Source organism: Macaca fascicularis, chromosome 15, assembly GCF_037993035.2.
Source record: "Macaca fascicularis isolate 582-1 chromosome 15, T2T-MFA8v1.1".
NCBI classification, from domain to species: domain Eukaryota; kingdom Metazoa; phylum Chordata; class Mammalia; order Primates; family Cercopithecidae; genus Macaca; species Macaca fascicularis.
In genome coordinates, this window is record NC_088389.1 from 116,151,856 (window position 1) to 116,176,728 (window position 24,873).

Consider the following 24,873-nt stretch of genomic DNA (forward strand, 5'->3'; position numbering starts at 1 on the left):
TATAGTAACTGTAGTTACTTTTTACACATGACTATCTTGGCGTTTAATTTCTAATTTTGTAAAAGCCAAAAACAAATTCATATACAGCCAGTCCTCTATATCTATAGGTTCCATATCCACAGAGTAAGCCAATCTCAGGTAGAAAATATTCAGTAAATAATGAACAATTTTTAAAAAGGCAAATTTAAAAAACTGCCAGGCACAGTGGTGAGTACCTGTAGTCCTAGCTACTTGGGATGCTGAAGTGGGAGGACTGTGTAAGCCCAGGAGTTCGAGACCAGCCTGGTCAAAGTGTCCCATTGTGAGTCCTCATCTCCTAGAACACACACACAAACACATACACTATATAGTATAACTGTTTACACAGCATTTATATTTATATTGTATTAGGTATTATAAGTAATCTAGAGATGATTTCAAGTATACAGGAGGATGTCTACAGGTTAAATGCAAATACTACCCCATTTTATACCAGAGATCACAGCATCTGTGGATTTGGGTATCTGTGCAGGGTCCTGGAACCAATCCAAGAATACCAAGGAACAACTAACTGTATGGACATAATCTACTGTATGGCTCCATAATCTACTCTCTGAAGAAGTGTAACTATAATAAAATATGTAATTGTTTTATACATAAAATATACAAAACAAAAAATAATAGTTTATAATTTTATAATTATAAATAATTAAATAAATGATTAAATACTTTCCTTGCTAAGTTATCCTGATCTTTCCTAAATTTGGTTACCACACGAAGAGGACTAGGTCTACTTCACAGTCTATTTGATCTTTGTTTTCTGAGATTAGGAAGAATTAGGCTAGTGAAAAAGACCCCTTTTCAATTGCTCCATACTACGTTTTTAAACATGGCTCCCCAAACATCAAAAAGAATTGACACTGTTAATGAAATACTTTAAATATTACAAAGAAAAACCATTGATTTGGAAAACGCAAAACTCTGAAATCCATCTCTATCATTTCTTTTCAATTGTAACAGGTTAAAAACACTTTAGGAAAAAGTGAGGAGGATATGTGCCAAAACCTAAGCACCTGAATCCTGGCGAAAATCTGCAATGAGGTATCTTTTGGAGGTTGTTTTATTATATCAGAAACTTAGTTCTTAAAACACTTAGCCAAAGTCAATGGATTTGCTTTATTTTATTTAAAAATAAAGTCATTCCTGCAGTAAGAAGGCTAAAACCCAGGTAGGTATCACTACAAGAAAGGGCTTGGCCAGGCGTGGTGGCGCACGCCTGTAATCCCAGCACTTTGGGAGGCCAAGGCGGGCGGATCATGAGCTCAAGAGATCAAGACCATCCTGGCCAACATGGTGAAACCCTGTCTCTACCAAAAATACAAAAATAAGCTGGGCGTGGTGACGGGCGCCCATAATCCCAGCTACTTGGGAGGCTGAGGCACGAGAATTGCTTGAACCCGGGAGGCAGAGGTTGCAGTGAGCCGAGATCATGCCATTGCACTCCAGCCTGGGTGACACAGTGAGACTCTGTCTCAAAACAAAACAAAAACAAAAACAAAAACAAAAAAAGAAAGGATTTAAATGTACTGCAGTCATCTAGGATTCTGATACCAGCATCAGCACACCCTAAATCAATTCACTTCAGTAAGTCTAATAACACAGCACAGCTCACGAGATGCTGAATAAGCTCAACAGACAAATGCACATTTAACATCAGATCATCTCCTCACTGCATTTTGCAAGCTTCTTAACAAACTGTTCAACTGCAGTGATACACTTTAGGTATATCCATGAGGCAAAGTATTAGAGAAATGGGCTTTCAGATATATCTCTTATGATAGGTGTGGGTATACCTCTATCATAACAAAATTTAAGACTAGCATATTCAGCTTTTTTTTTTCCTTTTAATGAGACAGTCTCACTCTGTCGCCCAGGCTGGAGTGCAGTGGCGCTATCTCCTGGGTTCAAGTGATTCTCCTGCCTCAGCCTCCTGAGTAGCTGGGATTACAGGCACGTGCCACCACTCCTGGCTAATTTTTGTATTTTTAGTAGACAGGGTTTCACCATGTTGACCAGGCTCAAACTCCTGACCTCAAGTGACCCACTCACCTCAGCCTTCCAAAGTGCTGGGATTACAGGCATGAGCCACCATGCCCAGCCAACTTTCTTAAAAGCAACTTTTTATCACTGTGTCCAATTCTGGGTTTTTATCACATTCTCACAAAGTTCTATACATCAAATAATCTGAGCTGGTTAAAGAAGATGACAAAATGAATGCAACATTTAATACAGTTTTATTTGTTTAATTTGGTAAATGTAGAATGTAATGGTTTCAAGGCAAACCCTGGATTACTTCAGTCACAACCCAATAGTTAACATGATTCTGAAGAACAGTCTTATCTTCAATATCTACCCACTTCTAAACAAACACATCTATAGAAATCCATGTACATATATATTAGTTTTCAACAACTCAGGATTTTCAACAACTCTAAAATTTCAATTTTATATTCTGAACACACTTCAAAATTATCCATTTGATGCAGGATATAACCATAGGGAGATAAAAATTCATGCAATGATACTCAGGTTTTTTAAAGGTAAATCCAATATTTGATCATTCAATGCTACATAAAGTGCACTGAATATCTAAAATAAAACAAGTGCCAATTTTATCATTAATTAATAACATATTTATTGTCTTGAAACCAAACTGGCCCAAGTTACTTTTTGTCTTTTTGAGTCAGCTCTGTATAAACTCATTTCTCTCAAGTTTCCTGTGAAATAAAAACCAAGATATTCCATTTCTTCTTTGCGGTTAACAGGAGATGGTAGCGGGCTCAAGGTAGGTATGTTCTTGATAATTCAGAGTCAGAAAGCACTTCTTCTTGAGCAGAAGGTTCATAATCTCCTACATTTTCAGCCAACTCAATATCTAACTCATCATTACTTTCTGCACTGTAATCAACTTCTTCAAGGAATCGAGGTTCATCTTCATCCAAAACGTAAGTGGTAGGGCTGCAGCCAAAACACACAGACCATACAAGACTTTGTTAGGTCTTAAGGTCCTAATGTAAGATTATTTCACCATACTGGACTAACTCTTTGATTCCAACATGATATAAGCTGCATTAACTTTAAAAATCTTATCCAAATGAACAAGTTGAGATTTATAATAGGTGAAAGTTCCTTGTATTGACAATAAGCAGTGAAATGTGAATTATTAATTATATTACAAGAGTATCGACATATATCCTAACATTAGATAGCTTAAAAAAACAGTGAACTCTCTCATCAGGTTATTTCTTTGAAAGACTTCACCAATTTGCAAGCTAAGATTTATTTTTAAATTCTACTTTAGTCACTGTAAATCAGGCAAAAATAATTGCAATAGTCCTTACAAGAAACTGTGAGCATTTAATTGGCTTCTCGAGCAATGCACTAAAACCACTCACTCTAAGTCTATAAAGTGATTAGCTGCCATAAAAACAGCCCATGTACCCACCCCCCGAGTTTCTGTAGGTCAAGAATAAAAATGAAAAACAAGTGAACACTCTATACCCAGATTAATACTTTCCCTAAGGACACAGAATAAGACATTTGCTTAAAAGCACTAAGTGCTTCTAAATATTTCATGAAGTAAGTCGTTTGGGACTGAGACAACTTTTCTACTAGGTTCTGTAACGTATTCTTTCCTAGAAAATTATCACATCATTCTGATATCTCCCTATTTGTGAGATACACCCCCCCACACACAGTATCAAAGAAACACTACAGAAACATTTCAAAATCTCTAAAGTAGTGCCCAAAACTACCTTAATTTCATATAGATGTATGTTTATTTATTTCCCACCTGTTTCCAAAAAGGATTTCCTATAACTGATGCATTTAAAACCTATAAAATCAGACAATGAAAAGGGAACAATAATCTGTTAAAATAAGAGAGAAGCAGATGTCATTAGGCACCTAAAATGAGAGAATTCATGCAACTGAGTATGAAATTCAGTCCAGATATCTGGAAGTTAAGGTGGGATGGGAAAGTTAATAGATTACATGGTTCTAATTTTCGGAGAAGTTTGCAAGACTTTATCTGGCAAGAGTACCTTTTTTCCTATACTGGCTTTAATCTTGCTCATTAAAGAGAAAAATACATTGTAAAACCACCTTGATTTAATGTAGCAAACTTCCTCTTAAAAGTTCAGAGCTTGCAATATGATAGAGTAGTCCAAATAAATCAGGCTAAGTGGCTTGGAGGATTGTGTGAGACTCAACAACATACCTAACCCTCACAAGAACAATTTTAGTTTTTAATTTGCAACTAAAATATTTAGTATGAATCTGTTAGGTCTTTAGAGAAACAAGTTAGGTTAAAAGAAATGATTATTTGTGTTTTTTGTTTTTGTTTTGTTTTTTTTGAGATGGAGTCTTTCTCTGTTGCCCAGGCTGGAGTGCAGTGGTGTGATCTCGACACACTGCAACATCTGCCTCTGGGTTCAAGCAATTCTCCCGCCTCAGCCTCCTGAGTAGCTGGGACTAAAGGCTCCCGCCACCACACCTGGCTAATTTTTGTATTTTTAGTAGAGATGAGGTTTCACCATGTTGGTCAGGCTGGTCTCGAACTCCTGACCTCAAGTGATCTGCCTGCCTTGGCCTCCCAAAGTGCTGGGATTACAGGTGTGAGCCACCGCGCCTGACCTTATTTGGCCTTTTAAAATGACTTACCATGTTTCTTTTGAAATACAATAATTCATTCTTCCTCCTTGAGTTTGTATTTCAAATTCTCAGAGGAGTCCCAGGTGATTCTTAGAATAAATGGAAAACTAACTGAAGCAAAGAAGGGGAAAAGAGGGAAGGGAGAAAAGACAAACCTTCTCTTGCCACATACTTATTTTCTTCCTGGAGACAGTCATAACAAGAAGAAATGATAATGGAAATGTGAGGAAGAGACACATACTAAAAAGTTATGCACTGTGCCAGCACAGGGGCTGGGGGCACCCAGAACTACAGAGGCTGCTTCCAGATAGACAAGAGTGGCCAGCGTCTCCCCACAGGTGGGAAGAACACAAAACCCACGTGTTGGGTAGGTGGGCAGGGAAGCACGCACTGTTCAAGAGATCTATGGACAGCGGAATTCCAGCCTACCTTTCCCATCTGAAAACAGACTTGGCATAAGTGAAACTGGCTGCTGGGAGCCCAGCCACTGCACTGGAATCAGAGTAAGGATCTCGTTCTCCATGGGAAACTGAATATTAGAGAGTTAATCAATTCGAACAAAAGGAAAGCGTTTACAGAAAAAGCCTACTCTTATAAGCTGAAGTCAGTGAGGAAACAGAATGACAGAAGTATGATTTAGGAGCAAGAAGGATGTCCAGGATGGAGCTAAATAAGCTCCTTGACAGTATGGAATCGTACAGCAATGTTTGTATCAGATGTTGATGTGCACTTTTAAGACAAAGTAGCACAACCTGGAAGGCAAGCACCTGGAAAATTAAAAGAAGCATCTTCACAAGAAATGCTCAGGAAAATAATCTGATCCTGTCAGTTCTTGATCTTGGCTCATCCAGCATGTTGACTATGAGAAGAACTCTATTCATTTATTGAAATCACCCATTCTCGTAAGGGTATGGAACTGGTCCATTCCTCTGATTCCACTCCTATAACCCACAATGGCCCTAACATTTGACTCTTGTTTCTCCAGGTGCTAATAAAATAATGTTCCTAGCCACAGCTTCATTAAGGTCTACATTAGAGCTGAAGTATACAGCACACGTCGAGTTATTGTGATGGGCCGACCAGTGCTAGCTCAGGCACATCAGTCAGGCTGTGTGTGCAAAGAGGAGGAAGTTCATGGTGGAAAGAGGTATGCACAAGTGTGTGTAAGAGTGAGTATGTGTGAGAGGGGGAGAGAGAGAGAGAGAGAGATATTGGGGGATCTCGAAGGAGCTAGGGAAATAAATACTGAGACAGGGGAAAGAGAAAAACAGAAGATTATAACCCCCAACGTTTCACTAAAACCAGCATTCAGACTGCTATTCCAATCACCATTTTCCAGTCCATTTTTACTAGCTCTTTCCACTGTGCTTCATGGTGGTGAAAATTCTGATACCCTTCTATTCTAGTTTGCTTAATTCCTTTCTGTCCCTTCTCAATGGTGATCACGTGCTCCTCATCCTCTATGTATTCCTCAAACCTAGGCACTGTATTTATAAAAATGCTTTCTTAACCAACAGCTCTTATAAGTATCCCGTCTTTGAACAAGTTCATCTATTTTAATCTGTATTCTGATTACTTCCAAATCCAAATTTCTAGCCCCAACTTCTCCACTGAATTTCTGTAGATGCATAGACTTGCCAGTTGCATGACTGTCTCACGTGCACCTCAAATGTAGCATCTGGAGAACTCACTGTTCTCCCCAAGCCCAATCCTCTTCCAGTATGTTTGGTATCAGTCACTCTGAGAGTCATGCAAACCAGTTTACTATAAGCAAGTCTTGCCACTCAATATCCTGACCACTCCATGCCTCACATTTCATATTGCAAGCCTTCACCAGCACTGTTTCCTCTGCATAAGGTATTGATAGGGTTTGGATGTGTGTCCCCTCCAAATCTCATGTTGAAATGTAATGCCCAGTGTCAGAGGTGGGGCCTGGTGGGAGGTGCTTGGGTCATGAGTGGCTTGGTGCCTCTCATGGTAATGAGTTCTCACTCTGTGTTCATGCAAGATCTGGTTATTTAAAAGAGTGTGGCACTTCCCCCTCTAACCATGTGACATGTCTGCCCCTGCTTTGCCTTCCACCATGAGTAAAAGCTCCCTGAGGCCTTCCCAAAAGCCAAGCATACTGTGGCACCATGCTTCCAGTACAGCCTGCAGAACCATGAGTCAATTAAACCTCTTTTCTTCATTAATTACCCAGTCTCAGTTTATAAGTACCCAGTTGCTACAAAGGAATATCTTTATAATGGACAAATCCAGGTATACTTCACATCTTTCTTCCCCTAAATACTCTTATTTTTTCAAAACACAGCTCAGTCTCATCTTCAGATGTTCATCCTTTAAGCTCATCTTGGGATATGTGTCCTTTTCCTGTATCCCCTTTGTACCTTGCACATTCTATCTGATCACTTTATGTATGCAATTGAAACCACTCATTTGTGTGCCTATCTTCTCAGTGTTAAATCACAAGCACCTGTAAGATCAAGAACTGTGACTTACCCATCTGAGTACCTCCTGTCAGCTTCCAGAAGGGCATGACACATTGCAGGCACCTCAATAAATGTCTGCTAAACTCTTTATGAAAAGCCTTGAGGTTGACAAGATCCTCAGTTTTAATCCCACAGATTTTATTTAGTGAACAAACTTCAAGGCACAAGACCAATCACAGCAATTCCTCTTTGCTTTTATTAATAATTTCAACGTATGTTTTGAGCACTTTACAACATAGGAAATGCTTTCATAGACATTATTTCCTATGATTCTCACAAAACCTTCACTTAAGAAAAAGACTTCAAGGTCACTTGCCCTATGTTTATAAAATAATCGCTTAAATAAGCAGATACGAGTCCAAAAATTCTTACAATCATAAGAAAAAAAAAGTCTAACCAGTACTTAATTATTTCCCATCATGATTACTTTGTTTTAACGCCACCATTTCCTTGCGTCCCCCATTTTCTTCACATAAGTTTACTCCTTTTGGCTTGTTCTGCTTCATTCTCTGACAGCTGCCCTGTGTACACCTGCCTTAATATCCATCCTTCTACTCTGAATAGACTAAGCCAAAAGCAATTAAGAAATATTTCATCTTAAGGAAAACAGCATTTTAGTCCAAAACCAAATACTGTCATGCTGCTTCAAGAAAAACATCGTAACTTTCACCCAAAGAGCCTTCCTCACAGGATGAATGCATTGAAATTCTCCGCTGTATGGTGTCATTATGATGCAGAAAAGGTTTATAATTTCAACTGATTTCTAAAGAGAACAGAAAAAAATTTTACTTCATGCAGATTCAGAAATTTTTCTGGCTACCCTCACATTAAGCTATTAAGTGTAACCCAAAACTAAACCTAAAAAATTCACCATCTCCCTCAAATATACGCCATCTCCTTCCACGAGAGCTGATTTGACATGCAAGACACCAGAATGTAGACCCTCAGCTCCATCACCTACAACAGGCACAGCGAAAGCAAAACACTGCCCATGGAGTTGGAAATTCTGGGTTGTGCCTCTACTGTATTTACCAGTTGTGTGACCCCAAGCAAGCCATTTCCCTTCTCCGAGCACAGGTTTCTCAGTGTAAAGCAGAGATAACAATATCAGTCCTACCCATCTTACAAAGTTGCTGTGTTCATAGTATGACAATAATAAAACCTATCTTGTTCAAGAAAACAATAAATCAACCTTTCTCAATTCCTAAAGAACCCAGACAATGGCCTGTCTCAAGCCAACAGGATGAAAAATACTCCATCTACCTTTGCACCTCAGAACTCTGCACTCTGAACTCTTGAGCATAACCCACCTGTTTTAAGATAGCATAATAAAATATCACGGGGGAAAATTCTTGAAAATGATGCACAAGCAGAAAACTATGCCATTGCCTAAATTATCAGCATTTGTGACTTGCTGAGTGTGTCTGATTTTCTTGTATTGAAATGTCAGATTTAGTGTGAAAGAAAATCTTTCTATTTGCACAAATACCAGAGGATGTTTCATTTATAGAATTTATAAAATTTTATTCCTATCTTGTGAAAGATAAATACAGCATCTCCTAAAAATATCACAAAGTAAACAAAGTTATCCATAGAAAATGCAAGTAACAATTTCTGTCAGGCTTAAATAGCTACAGTATATAGACACACATGCATACACACAGAACTAGCGTACCGAATATCCAATGAGAGAGTATGTCTATTTGAAAAAAAAATTTGCTAATTCATTTGTACTTTTGTTGAAAAGAACAATACAGTCCCTGACTTGTAGTAGTTCAACTTAATTTTTTTTGACTTTACAATGTTGCGAAATCATTGTTTTTTTACTTTCTGTATAATACTCAATAAATTACTTGAGATATCCAACAGTTTATTATAAAACAGGCTTTGCCTTAGATAATTTTGCCTGACTGCAGGCTCCTGTTTAAGTGTTCTGAGTATGTTTAATGTAGGCTAGGCTAAGCTATGACGTTTGGTAGTTAGGTGTAGGAAATGGTCTTTTAACTTCCGGTATTTTCAACTTACGATGAGTTTATCGGGACATAATCCCACTGTAAGTCAAGGAGCAGCTGTATCACTAAACCGGCTTTGGGAAGCGGCAATTAACTATGTCACTAAGCTCCAACTTATTTTGCCATTGATTTAAAATATTACTTACACATAATGAAAGTGTTAAATGATTAAATTATCCAAATTATACAACAGTATTTCAAAAATTGAAACCATTATATTCTAGTAATTTTGGTTATACACTTGGGGGACAGAAGATACAATAAAGGAACATGAATTTTAGAGTTAGACCTCAATCCAATTCCTAATTCTGACAGGAATTTCTAGATGGATGGCCTCAGGTAAATTTCCTTCTCTGAGCCTCAGCTGCACACATCCATAAAAGGATCACAAAACCATCTGTCTCTGATCATTCTCAGTAGAACATTAGAACCTCTGGGATAACCAACCTTTACAGAAATGGAGGATGAACATGCTCATCAGGGGTCCCAAGACCACCTTAGGGTTAGTGATTTGCTAGGACGCCTCACAGGACTCAGCACACAGTCAAATTCAGTTATGACTTATTACAGTGAAAGGATACAAAGCAAAATCAGCAAAGAAAAAAAGGTGCGTGGGGCAAAGTCCAGTGGAACCCAGGCCAAGCAAGGGCAGCTGTTAGAGGCAGAGAAGTCATCAGAGCTTTCAGCAATTTCAAAGGATTGGAGGCAAAAACTGAAGTTCAGAGCTGCCAAGGTTCCTGAAAGAAGGGAGGTGCAGACATGTGACCTCAACACTTGACAGTTTTCCCTTAAAGACATTTGACAAATTTTTAAATTACATAGCAGAAGAGGCTAAAAACCAATGCATAAAGCAGCAAAACAACTAAAACAAAAAATAAAAAAGTGAGCAACAGAAATTTCTGGTAGTCCTGTGGTGCTGGGGAGAGGAGGAGCCTAGACCTTCAGTTGTGACCTCTGGAGGGCTACAGCTTTCAAGAGTGAACCAAGAGTTAAAAGAGGTTTCACACATTTTGCAACCCTACCTTAAGGCAACTCAGTGGCTCTCTGGACTGAGGCAATCTGCCCTACTCTAAAAGCCTACCAGAAGATAAAATGAATCTTCCGTGAGGGAAGATATCCAGAGCCTCTGAAGTTTTTATACATAATACCTGGCATTTGACCTAATATTACCAGACATATTAAGAAACAGAAACAGGAAAAGTATTTCAACAGAAACAGACCCAAAGGTAGTTCAGTATGGGGTTTCTCAGGCAGGAACTTTAAATGATAACTGTAATTAATATGTCCAAACAGATGATGAAATGAAGAATTTCACCATCTATTATCTATTTAAAGCGAATCAAATGGAAAGCCTAGAAGTGAAAAATATTTAACTGAAATTAAGAACTCAATTTTTTTGGACAGAGCTGGAAAGAGAATTAGTGAAGAAGAGATAGGTAAGTAGAAAATGTCCAAACTGAAGGGAAGAAAGCAAAAAAGGATAGAAAACTTAAATCTCCACATAAATTAAGCCTGCTGAGGAGAACTGAATGTGGCAGATGTAACATTTGAAGAACTAAGGGCTGGGAATTTTCCAAAAACAATGACAGACTCAAATCACACATTTAGGAGGGGCTACAAATCCCAAGTAGGATAAATATAAAGAAAACCAACTCTCAGCACTCATAGCAAAATTGCTAAAAACCAGAGACAGAAAAACCTAAAAGCATCCAGACAAGACTCATTACCTTAAAAGGAGTAAAAAATAAGACAGTAGGCCAGGCGCAGTGGCTCCCGACTGTAATCCCAGCACTTTGGGAGGCTGAGGCGGGCAGATCTTGAGGTCAGGAAATCGAGACCATCCTGTACAACATGGTGAAACCCCGTCTCTACTAAAAATACAGCAATTAGCTGGTTGTGCTGGCACGTGCCTGTAATCCCAGCTACTCGGGAGGCTGAGGCAGGAGAATCACTTGAACCTGGGAGGCAGAGATTGCAGTGAGCCGAGATCGTGCCACTGCACTCCAGCCTGGCGACAGAACAAGGCTCCATCTCAAAAAAAGACAGTTGATTTCTCAGCATAAACAATGGAAGCTCAAATTCAATGCAGTGGTCTCTTTAAAGTGCCAGTGAGGGGGGCGAGGTGGCACTAGGGGGAAGACCCACTTAGAATTCTATACTGGAGACACAGTCTTCAAGAGTGAAGGTGAAATAATAAGAACATTTTCAAATAAATAAAAATGGAAATAATTTGTTGTAAGCAGACATGCACTAAAAGAAAAATAATCTTAAACCAAAACACAGAAATAGAGGAAGAAATGAAGAACAACGGAAAAGTAAATATAAGTGAATATGACTAACTAAAACATTAATAATGTGTAATTAGATTTAAAATATATGGAGTTCAGTTTAACAAACCCTAGGGCATACTTTAGCGTGGAAAGTGGGAGAACAGAAAGGATCAGAAAAAAATAACTATTAGTCTTAGTACCCAGGTGAGGAAATAATCTGTACAACAAACCCCCGTGACATGGATTTACCTATGTAACAAGCCTGCATATGTACCGCTGAACCTAAAAGTTTAAAAAATACTAATAAAAAATAATAAAATAAAATATATAGAGTTCAATTAAAATATATGACAATAACACAAATGGTGAAAAGGTGAGTAGAATACATCCCAAGGTCCTAGCATTGTCTGTGAAGAGGCAAGAAGAGTACTTTTTATTATACGCTAAAAAACCAAATATCCATGTTGTCATCTCTAGAGCACCAGTAAAAGAATAGTAAAAGAGAATGGAACAAGCTTATAGAGAGACAAAACTGGAATAACAATAAAATGTTTTGAATTAATCTCAAAGAAGGTGAGAAAAAAAACATAAAACAAGTGAAACCAATAGAAAACAAATAGAGTAACTTACAAGCTTAATTGTATTAGTAATTCATTAAATGGAAATGGAGTAAATATTTCAATTAAAAGACAAAGATGACTAACTGGATTATAAAATACAATTACATGATACATACAAGATTCCTATCTTAAATATAAAGAGAAAACTGGGACTAAAAGGATGGAAAAGATATATTATGCAAAAACTAACCAACCAAAACTAGGACAGCTACACTAATGCAAACCAAAGCAGGCTTTTAAGCAAGAAGCATTACCAAAGAAGAGACGTTTCATGATAAAGGGATCAATCCACCAGAATGATGTAATGATTCAAAAGCTCTACACATCTACTATAATAATACATAAAGCAAAAATTGACAGAACTAAAAGGAAAAGTGGACACATTCACAGTGATAGGGGAAACTTGAAAACATCTCTTTTAATACCTAATAGAACAAACAGACCCAAAAACCATTACAATGTGAAAAATCTGAACCACAGATTTAAAAACTTGATCTTATCAGGAATATATAGAATGCTACAATCAGCAACAATGAAAGAATATACATTATTTTCTAATATGAATAACACTATGTATTCTTCCTTATGCTGGTATATTCTTATTTTGAAGTCTTACTTATTGTGAGAGAAATAACTTCTTCTTCCAAGAGGCTACCAAAAATATAAATATCCATAAATCTTTACAATCATCAAATTCCTTATACAGCTAAGTCTTACAGACTAACAATCACTAATTTGAAAGCTATTTACATCTGTTTAATCGTTCAGATAACAGATAAAATAAAAATGCCTTTTGCTAAGCACAAAAATACTATAGCTATTTGCTTTTATGAGTCCTACCAGTATTTCCAGCTTTGACCTGAAAGAGAAACACCTACCCCAGGAAAAACGTAATGCAGACTTAGTGTTGCATCAGATGGAATTTTTATTATACAACACAAATGGGTAAAATTAAAATGACTTTTGTTTGGTAATTACCAATAAATGCCCTGGGAATATATAACGTAATGAATATTCAACAATGAACATTATTGAAAAGAAAGTTCTATAACTTTTGGTAAACACAGAGGATCTAACATAAGCATTTATTTCTGATCCCTTCTTAATTACTACTATGATGACAGTAAAAAATAAATAAATAACTTTTTTTTTTAAGGATAAATTCATAGGGAGAAAACAAATTTTCTATTTTCTATATTCTATTCCTGTCTCATTGTTAGAATGAGACAGGAATAATACAGGGTGGTCACAAAAGAACAGAAAATTCCAGGCAGCAGTTTCACATGACTAGCAAAAAGAAACTGCTGAAATGGCTGCAGAAACTAGGGACTGATAAGACCCTGAAAAACCAGGGTGTGGACCTGGCTAAGACCAACTGGACCCAACACAGCACTGGAATTGACCTAGGTTTTACCTAGGACCCCATCATATGCTCATTAACATACTAAGTCACACACCCACCAGTGTCATGACAGTTCCAGGCACACCCATATTTGGTGTAAAAGTGGGTAGCACAGCAGTTCTGAGAAATCTCCACCTTTTTCCAGTTATCTTCACAAATATTCCACCTTTTGATTAAAGAAACCGTAAAGATAAAAGATAAAAATCCCAGACCCCACTGTGGGACTGTCTCTTGAGTATGCCTACAGTCCCCTTTCTTGAATGTATACTTTTGTTTTGCAATACATCTCTGTATTTTCACTATTTTCTGACTCATCCTTCAATTCCTTGGCATGCTGGTGCCAACAGCCTGGACACAGACACTGGCTGGGGTCAAGGTCCCATCAGCATTTGGAGACCCCCTCCAGCATACCAGTATCAAAAGCAAACAAGAGATATCAACAAAATGTTGGAAGATGGAGGCAGGTGGAGGCAGATGGATGAAACTAATGGTCTTGAGTTCCAACTTCCTTCACTTTGCTAAGTACCTACAGTAGGGAGAGAAATCAAGGGGAAAAAATGCTGACTTACATTACAAAGCCCTAGAAAAGTTCAGCAATTGGAGACGGTGGTTATTTTTAACAAATGGGTTTTAGGGTGGAATTGAAAACAAGAACCACCTAAAAGATTTATAAAGAGGAGTTAGACCTTCAAATTCCCTTCATCAGCCCATCTCCTATTTCACTAAGATGGGAAGTTGGCTTTCAAAAGATGCTTCAGAGAGGCTACGCACATAGGGCCAAAAGGGAGAAGTAGCAGAAGTACAATCCAGAAAATGGGGGTGCAAGTGGGGAGCGCAAGTCAAAGTCTGCTCGAAAGTAAAACCTATCGAGCTCCCCAAATGCTGGCTTATGCCCCAAAGGCAATATTTCTCAAAAAAAAAAAAAATCCCCTAGGGAGTTTTTGTAGATAGATGTTTTTCCTAACTCCCACCCCTTAATTAATTACATCAAGTATTAAAAAGATAAATTTAATGTCAGCTAACACCCAGCTAAACAAAGAATGGGTAAATCAGAAGGTGGGTTAGGAAAAACATCCAGAAGAAATCACAAAGAGATAGAAATCTATTTTCTATAAATAGAAAGGACAGAAATTTATTCATAAGAGAATAAAAGACACAGAGGATATAGTGAAAAGATCTAATGTAAACATAAGTGGAGTCCCAGAAGGAGAGGTAATGAAGGCAGGAACAATGTTTGAAGAGAATATAGCTAAGAATTTCCCAAAACTGATAGAAGACATGAAGCTCCAAATTTAAGAAACTTCGGGAACCTCAAGCAAAAATAAAAAGAAAATCCTATCTATGTATAAAGCTCCTAAATATGAAAGACTAAGAGAAATTCATAAAAGCAACTTAGCCTTAAAAGACAGACCATTTTCAGCCAGGCATGGTGACTCACGCCCAGCACTTTCAGAGGTGGGGGCAGGCAGATCACGAGGTCAGGAGTTCAAGACCAACCTGGCTAACATGGTGAAACCCAATCTCTACTAAAAATACAAAAACTAGCCAGGTGTGGTGGTGCGCGCCTGCAGTCCCAGCTACTTGGGAGGCTGAGGCAGAAGAATTGCTTGAACCCAGGAGGCAGAGATTGCAGTGAGCCAAGATCGTGCCACTGTACTCCAGTCTGGCGACAGAGCAAGGCTCCATCTCAAAAAAAAAGACCATTTTCAAAAGGGCAACAATAAGACGAACAGCTAACTGGACATCCCAACAGTGGAGATGGAAGACAACAGAATCATATCTTTGATGTATTGAAAGAGAGTAAATGTCACCTGGATTCTCCAGCCAGTGAAAATATCCCTCACAAGTAAAGGTGAAGAGATAACAGTGTTCTTTGGGAAAAAGAAAAATGATCTCAGATAAAACCCAAAATGTAGGGAAAAAATGAAGAGAAAAAAGATCAGGGGGTGGAATGTGTAGTGAGAGCTAATGACTGCATTAAACAATAATATCTATAAAGTTAAAATTACTCACAGTACCTGAAAGTATCTAACAACAGCAACAGGTATGTTGAGGGGGGTTCAATGGACTTAACATGCTCTAAGAATCCTGTATTGTCTAAAAAAAGCTAAAAGTACATTTTTTTTCTTTGAGAAGGAGTTCTCGCTCTGTCACCCAAGCTGGAGTGTAGTGGTGCAATCTCAGCTCACTGCAACCTCAGCCTCCCGGGTTCAAGCAATTCTCTGCCTCAGCCTCCCAAGTAGCTAGGTGGCACCTGCCACCACGCCCAGCTAATTTTCATATTTTTAGTAGAGACGGGGTTTCACCATCTTGGCCAGGCTGCTCTTGAACTCCTGACCTCCTGATCTACCCGCCTCAGCCTCCCAAAACTACAATTTTATGTTAAGAGTTTGATAAAGTGAGACTGCATGAAGTAATGCCAAGTGTCCATTAAAATCAGTTAAGAAAATAAAACCGATATAAATCTAAAATCAACCAATCTAAAAGAAAGAAAAAAAAATAGGACAGATGGAACAAATAGAAAGCAAATAATAATCTGGTAGATTTAAACCTAAATATGTCAATAATTAAAATAAATGTAAGTGAACGAAATGCTCCGATTGATAAAGAATAACTATATTCTGCTTACAAGACACATTTAAATTTAAAGACACAAAAGGCTAGAAACAAATAATAAAAAGATAGCTTACATACATAGTAACACTAGCAGGGTTAAGATTCTGTCAACTTTGTTAACTCACACACTCAGAAGTTTCAAGCTTTTCCAATTAAAATAATTTTACAGATTAGTAGTTTTAAGCTCTGTTTAATTTACACCTAATTTTTAAATCTCCATTGTTATTTAAAAGACTAAACTTATCTTTCACCAAATAAAGCAATGGTGTAGAAACTAAATGGAATGACTGGTGACTTATTTTTCATAATTATCACAGATTCACTTTGAATAAGTCTGTTACCTTTTTCTTAGTTTATTTAAACAAACTTAAATGTTACATGCCAAAAACCTGATGGTTCAGTGTTGTAAAGAATAATTACATAATATCTGAAATTGGGCAAATATTTACATCCCCCTTCCCACCCCAATTCATATGTTGAAACCCTAATTCCCTAGGTGATGGTGTTAGGAGGTGGGCCTTTGGGGGGTGATTAGGTCACGACAGCAGAGCCCTCTTGAATGGGATTAGTGCCCTTATGAAAGAGACCCCATAAAGATCCCTCACCCCTTCTGCCATATGAGGTTACAGTGAGATGACCACTGTCCATCAAAGAAGCAGGCCCTCCCCAGACACTGAATCTGCTGATGCCCTGATCCTGAAATTCTCTGTCTCCAGAACTGTGAGAAATAGATTTCCGTTCTTCATAAGGTACCCAGTATATGGTATTTTGTCACAGGAGCTCAAACAAACCAAGGCAGAAATTGACACCAAGAATTGGGGGTGCTATTGTAACAAACATGTAAAAATGTGGAAGCAGTTTTGGAAGTGGGTAGTGAGTAAAAGCTGTAAGAGTATGGAGGTGCATGCTACAAAAGGGATACATGGCTGTGAATGCCCATAAAGAGTGATTCTGATGAGGCTCAGAAAGAAAACAGGAAAGCTACAGAGAAAGCTTCAGACTTCTTAAAGAATACTTAATAATCCTGATAGAATGTTGGTAGAAATGTGACAGTAAAGGCCATTCTGGTGAGGTCTCAGATGAAAATGAGGATATTTGGCCAAGGAAATTTCTAAGCAAACTGTTGAAGGTATGGCTTGGCTTCTCTTGATTGCTTATAGTAAAATGCAAGACTAGAGAAATTAAAGATGGAATTGTTCATGAGAGAGGAAGCAGAACTTAAAAATTTGGAAAACTCTCACCCTGTCTATATTGTAACAAACGAGAAAGAGAGTTTGGGAGAGAATACCAAGAGTGTAGCCAAAGGACCAACTGATAAGGCATAAAGTCAGTCAAATAAACAGTGCCAGGAGCTACTGTCCAAGACAAGAAAAGAATGACCACCCTCCCCAACAGGCAATTCAGAGATCATTAGAGTGGTTTCAAAAGAGGAGCTGCCTGTGCCTGTAGGCTCACAGACTCCACTCCCTGCAGTCTGGCACCCTGCTCCTCAGCAGCACAAGGTGAGGCTCTGGAAGGTCCAGGTGTGGTACACACGCAGTGGTCACCACTGCAGAGGGCACAGGCATTTGGCAGCATTCATGTGTGCTGTCTCTGCTGAGCCCCAGAATTCACCAGCCTGGGGAGCATGGCTACCTCCACCTAGATATCGAAGGATAGCGAAGGATGGAGCCATAGGCACACAACCCAGGCAAGGAACCACAAGGGCAAGGCCACTGCAAAGAGCTGCTACCAGGGCAAGGCCCAGCAAAGCCGTGGGGACAGGACTGCCTGGAGGCTTAGGGATCCAACCACTGGCCAGCAAAACTATAGGGATGGAGCCCCCACTCGAGCGTGTCCAGAAGGTGGAACGGCAGCCCCAGTGGGCCTGAAGAGCAGAGAATGCAGCTAAAGATCATTTTCAAACCTTCAGGTTTTGGACATGCTCAAGAATTGTCACTCCTTTTTCTTTTTGGAATAAAAATGTCTGTCCTGTTCTTGTCCTCCCATTGTATTTTAGAAGCACCTAACTTGGTTGATTCCACAGGCTCACAGCTAAAGGAAAATTTGCCTCAGGACAAATTATATCTTGAATCTCACCCATATCTGATTTAGATGACAGAGTTATATGCTCCAATGATGTTTCAGTCAACAATGTCATGCATACATGACAGTGGTCCCAATTATAATACCATATTTTTACTGTGCTTTTTCTATATTCAAATATGTTCAAATTCAGAAACACTTCCAATTGTGTTACAATTATATATAGTATTCCATACGGTCCCATGCTGTACAGGCTTGTAGCCTAGGAGCAATAGGCTAGACCATATAGTCGAGGTGTGTGATGGGCTATACCATCTAGGTTACTGCAAATACACTATATGATAGTCATACGATGGTGAAATCACCTAAAAACACATTTCTCAGAATGTATTCCTATTGTTAAATGATTCATGACTGTACTCACATGAGTCTTTGGACTTTAAACTTTTGAGTTAATGTTGGAATAAGCAAACGCTTTGGGGCTATTGAGATGGAAATGACGTATTTTGCTTGTGAGAAGGACATGAATTTTGGGATAAGAACAGAGATGAAAGGTAATGAACTCAATGTTTATGTCACGTGAGGTTACAGTGAGAAGAAGGCCACCTATGAGGAAGCAGGCCCTCACCAAACACCAAATCTGCTGTTGCCTTGCTCTTGGACTTCACCACCTCCAGAACTGTGAGACATGAATTTCTGTCATTTATAAGCCATCCAGCCTATTGTACTTCATTATAGCAGTCTAAGCGGACTAGGATAACATCTGTCAATGAGTTACTACTTATGTTGACAAAGACATTTAATGTAAACATTTATTCTTATTGCTGCAATGATCAAGCGTATTTGATATACATTGCCTATAAATGAAAATAAATTAATTTATAACAGATACAGTATCTCGGGAAATAGTTAAAACCAAGAAGGATAAAACTGAATTGAGGGCTAATTTGTGGAATAACACGATCCACACTGCATACAGGTTGAATAAAGCAAAATTCTGGCAGGGAAAGATGGATTTGAAAGATTATAAAAGGGTGAACTCAACTAAAAAAAAAGTTGGGGGAACTTGTATTCATTAACTTGATACCTCAGTTTCACATTAGGACCACGAAATAGATTAAAAATTATAAGGACAAAGAAGGGATCCAGAAGAGCACAGACAATAAAGAGAAAAGGACAGGAGGGTGATCTTAGTAAAAGTTAAGTGGTCTCCTAGTTCCATCTCTAATACTGTCATTTACCCTTTTCACTTACACTTGGAAATGTGGCTTCCCCTACTCTGATTCCATATTCCTCATTACGACCCTCCAATGCTACCTAATACTACCTCCTCAAGCAATCATTGCCCCTTATCCTCACTATTCTTTTTTTTGTTTTGTTTTGCTTTTTGTTTTTTTTTTGTTTTAAATTGCTTTACTCTTTACCAAACATAATTATTTCATGAAGATTGTGTCTTTTTTTTTTTATTTATTTTTTATTATTATTATACTTTAAGTTCTAGGGTACATGTGCATAACGTGCAGGCTTGTTACATATGTATACCTGTGCCATGTTACTGTGCTGCACCCATCAACTCATCAGCACCCATCAACTCGTCATTTACATCAGGTATAACTCCCGATGCAATCCCTCCCCCCTCCCCCCTCCCCATGATAGGCCCCGGTGTGTGATGTCCCCCTTCCCGAGTCCAAGTGATTTCATCGTTCAGTTCCCACCTATGAGTGAGAACATGCGGTGTTTGGTTTTCTGTTCTTGTGATAGTTTGCTAAGAATGATGGTTTCCAGCTGCATCCATGTCCCTACAAAGGACACAAACTCATCCTTTTTTTATGGCTGCATAGTATTCCATGGTGTATATGTGCCACATTTTCTTAATCCAGTCTGTCTAGGAATCCAACTTACAAGGGATGTAAAGGACATCTTCAAGGAGAACTACAAACCACTGCTCAGTGAAATAAAAGAGGACACAAACAAATGGAAGAACATACCATGCTCATGGATAGGAAGAATCAATATCGTGAAAATGGCCATACTGCCCAAGGTTATTTATAGATTCAATGCCATCCCCATCAAGCTACCAATGACTTTCTTCACAGAATTGGAAAAAACTGCTTTAAAGTTCATATGGAACCAAAAAAGAGCCTGCATCTCCAAGATAATCCTAAGTCAAAAGAACAAAGCTGGAGGCATCACGCTACCTGACTTCAAACTATACTGCAAGGCTACAGTAACCAAAACAGCATAGTACTGGTACCAAAACAGAGATATAGACCAATGGAACAGAACAGAGTCCTCAGAAATAATACCACACATCTACAGCCATCTGATCTTTGACAAACATGACAAAAACAAGAAATGGGGAAAGGATTCCCTATTTAATAAATGGTGCTGGGAAAATTGGCTAGCCATAAGTAGAAAGCTGAAACTGGATCCTTTCCTTACTCCTTATACGAAAATTAATTCAAGATGGATTAGAGACTTAAATGTTAGACCTAATACCATAAAAACCCTAGAAGAAAATCTAGGTAGTACCATTCAGGACATAGGCATGGGCAAAGACTTCATGTCTAAAACACCAAAAGCAATGGCAGCAAAAGCCAAAATTGACAAATGGGATCTAGTTAAACTAAAGAGCTTCTGCACAGCAAAAGAAACTACTATCAGAGTGAACAGGAAACCTACAGAATGGGAGAAAATTTTTGCAATCTACTCATCTGACAAAGGGCTAATATCCAGAACCTACAAAGAACTCAAACAAATTTACAAGAAAAAAATCAAACAACCCCATCAAAAAGTGGGCAAAGGATATGAACAGACATTTCTCAAAAGAAGACATTCATACAGCCAACAGACACATGAAAAAATGCTCATCATCACTGGCCATCAGAGAAATACAAATCAAAACCACAATGAGATACCGTCTCACACCAGTTAGAATGGCAATCATTAAAAAGTCAGGAAACAACAGGTGCTGGAGAGGGTGTGGAGAAATAGGAACACTTTTACACTGTTGGTGGGATTGTAAACTAGTTCAACCATTATGGAAAACAGTATGGCGATTCCTCAAGGATCTAGAACTAGATGTACCATATGACCCAGCCATCCCACTACTGGGTATATACCCAAAGGATTATAAATCATGCTGCTATAAAGACACATGCACACGTATGTTTATTGCGGCACTATTCACAATAGCAAAGACTTGGAATCAACCCAAATGTCCATCAGTATCCTCACTATTCTTATTGAAGCACTCATCCTCCTCTCAAATATAAATAATTCCAAACACTTTCCTTAAGAATTTTCTTGCCTCCACCTTGCCAGTTTCAAAAAAATGCATACACTTCTTTCAGGTAAAATGGCATACTTTGTCAGTGGCTTTAAAACTCCCAAATGACTAAAGGATAAAGTCTAATGTGCTTACATGATTAATTAGGGCATATAAGACAGTGCTATTCCCAGAAATCTAATTCCATTGAATTTTTAAATCTTACATAGCTACCTACCTCTTATTCGAATAACTCACTATGTGACTGGCACACATTGCAAGGTACCAGGAATGGCACATTATGCAGTACTAAAGAGCGCAGATACAGTCTCTGGGGTTAACTAAGAGTTAACCAGGCAAAGTGTGAGCAAAAGGCTTCTCTTAAAAGTTGGTATTAAAGCCAGGCACAGTGGCTCATGCCTGTAATCCCAGCACTCTGGGAGGCCGAGGTGGGAAGACTGCTTGAGCCCAGGAGTTCAAAACCAGCCTGGGCAACATAGGGAGGGGCTCCCTCTCCACAAAAAAAAAAAAAAAAAAAAAAATTAGCATGTGTCTATAGTCCCAGCTACTCAGGAGGCTGAGATGGGAGGACTGCTTGAGCCCAGGAGGTTGAGGCTGCAGTGAACTATGATCATGCCACTGCATTCCAGCATGGGCAACAGAGCAAGACCTTGTCTCAAAAAAAAAAGAAAAAAAAACTGGTATAGAAAAGTACATGCTTTCAGGTTCCTGTTATCCCCGTCCCAAAGACAGAGCAATGATTAGGTAAAATACAAAACAGGATGACAAAAATGACACATATGCATATAGAAATAAGATATACATCTCCTTGGACTGGAAAAAGAACAGAATCACGAAGTCAGGTCATGGGTGTGCCACCAGGTCCAAAAGCAGGCAGCAGTAGCTCCTTCAAGGCAACAGAGAGGCTGAGAAAGTGCCCTACAGGCAGGGAGCTAAATTCAGACTTGTGAATGCAGCAGCTGGAGTTAGGCTTCCCACTTTAGAAAGGAGGCTGAGAAAATAAGGCTGAGACTTCTGCCTAAAGCTAAAGCCTTTATAGCATTGCAATTATAAAGTCAGAAAGACAGACAGAGGGAATCACAGCCAGAACTTTCATGAACTCAGTGACTTGTCCTGGAAAATCCCCAATCACTAAAGGATGGGAAGTCTGAAATGTCAGTATCATGCTACCATAAACTTGTGCCAGAGCCCTGAGAGGGCCAGGTAGAAGGAATCACAAAATCATTAAAAGGTTACGGGGAGAGGCTTGAAAGGCCTGGGAGTGGGGGACTCTTACTCAAAGTGACCCTGCAAACTATAGGATCATGAGAAATAATGGATGAATTTACCAACACAATAAAAATAAACAGCACAATCTACAAATGACTTTGAAAGTGCTTAGGGTCCTCAAAGAAGGAAAGAATAACGGTCATAAGATAAACAAGAAAATGCAAGGGCTGGGGTGCTGGCTCAGGCCTGTAATCCCAGCACTCTGGGAGGCTGAGGCAGGTGAATCATTTGAAGTCAGGAGTTCAAGACCAGCCTGGCCTACACGGTGAAGCCCCGTCTCTACTAAAAATACAAAAGTTAGTCAGGCGGTGGCACCTGCCTGTAATTCCAGCTACTCAGGAGGCTGAAGCAGAAGAATCGTTTGAGCCTGGGAGGTGGAGGTTGCAGTGAGTCGAGATTGTGCCACTGTATTCCAGTCTGGGTGACAGGATGAGACCCTGTCTCAAAAAAAAAGAAGAAAGAAAATGTGAAATAAATGCAGAAACAAAACAGAGCAAATTAGATGTGAAATACATAGTCATTAAAATAAAAATCTCCCAGGAGATAAATTCTGGAACTAGTTGGTGAATTATAAAATGCTACTGAAGAATTTACCTAGACTGTAGCAGGAAAAGGAAACATGAAAAAGTGGTTAAGAGATATGCATGGAGAACAGACTGAGAAATTCCAGTACAGGAATTCTAAAAGAACAGAATAAAGGGAATGATAAAGAAGCAATTTTCAAAGAGAAAGTGGTTGAGAACTTCAAAACTGAAGTCAAGAGTCCTCAAATTAAAAGTACTTATTAAGTGTCAAGCAAGATATATTAAAAATAAGTCTACTCCTAAACACAATGTACTGACACTGAACCAGACTGAGGATAATAATACAATCTTAAAGAAGTGGAGAGACAGACATTTTGGTAGAGAAAACCAAAAATGCAAAGACCCTAGAGTGACAAAGAGATTGATCTGTTCTAAAATAAGGCTACTCAAGGTGTGGTCCACTGACCAGTATGGTCTACAAACTCTTTGTTACTGGCCCATGGTGACAAAAGTACAGAAACTGAAATGAAGTGTTCAGAAACCCTTATAACAATTTGACACAGAAATTATAGGTATGGTGAATCTAATAATAAGAAATTAGAGCTCATATTTGTATTCTTTGGGGTCCTCTCTTCCATTTTCATAGTATTTCATTCTCATCGCATTTTTACTCAAGTATCAGTACAGAAAAAGTTGTAAAACAGAAACTGGTCCTTTGCCATAGCTGGTTTAGAAGCACTGTTCTGAAAATTCAAGGGTGGTCAGTGCAGTTAGAATGATAAGGATACAAAGTGAGAGTAGGACAAGCTGAAAGAGAAGAGGAAGGTGTAGGTGGCTTATGCTGGACCTCAGAGACTCTGACAATGGATATATTCCATTACACACCTGGGACACTGATAATGGTTTCTAAGCATGAGAGTGACCAGTGCATGCAAAGAAGGTGGAGGATACCAGAAGTAAAGTACATGGGGCAAGACCAGTCAGAAGGTTACTGGAGTCATCCAGGCAAAGGGTAATGGCAGCCTGGACTACTGTAATGGTAAAGGAGATGGAGAGAAATGAATGCTCTGAGAAATATCTTAGAAGATAAATCGAAAAGTTCTGGGTGATGGATTGGGTTAAGGGTAAGAGAGAAAGAGGAAAATGCCAAGAATAAGACATGAGCATCTGGGTGGACAGGGATGGCTAAGAATGAACAGGTTTGTTCTGGGAGCAGCAGTCACAAGCTGAGTTCTAGACCAGTTAATTTTGTGTCCAGGTGTACATAAGCAAGTTGGAAGATGGATCCACAGGTCTGGGAGATTGTAACTATTTTGGAGTTGTCAACATACAGGTAAAATGTGAAGTCACAGGAATGAATATCACCCACAGAAAGCAGGTAAGTTGAGATGTGGAGGAGGAGAAAAAGCAAAAGAAGATGAAGGAAAAAATGCTCAAAGGAAAGTTTATGAACACACCACCCCTGTTTCCCGCTCAACAAATAAACCCAAGTGACCTGTGTTAATTAACTATGGCTGTTGTTACCAAAGTAAGTTTTATTAGTGATCACTGATGCAGAGTACGACTAAAGGATGAATATCAACAGCTAAGAGAAGGAGGTAAGGATAAGAAATATGTACAACATCCCCATCACATTACCAATAATGTAAATAATGACAAGAATTT

At 38.7% G+C, this 24,873-nt stretch overlaps 1 protein-coding gene across 1 annotated transcript in view; it reads right to left on the bottom strand.

The window, feature by feature from the left end:
• Positions 1–2,254: 2,254 nt before the first annotated feature.
• AGTPBP1 (ATP/GTP binding carboxypeptidase 1) overlaps positions 2,255–24,873 on the bottom strand; it is a 198,792-nt gene continuing 176,173 nt past the window's right edge. Inside the window, 1 exon segment of the mRNA XM_045373027.2 lies at positions 2,255–2,997. Coding sequence (XP_045228962.2) covers positions 2,820–2,997 — 178 coding nt within the window. The 3' untranslated portion in view covers positions 2,255–2,819.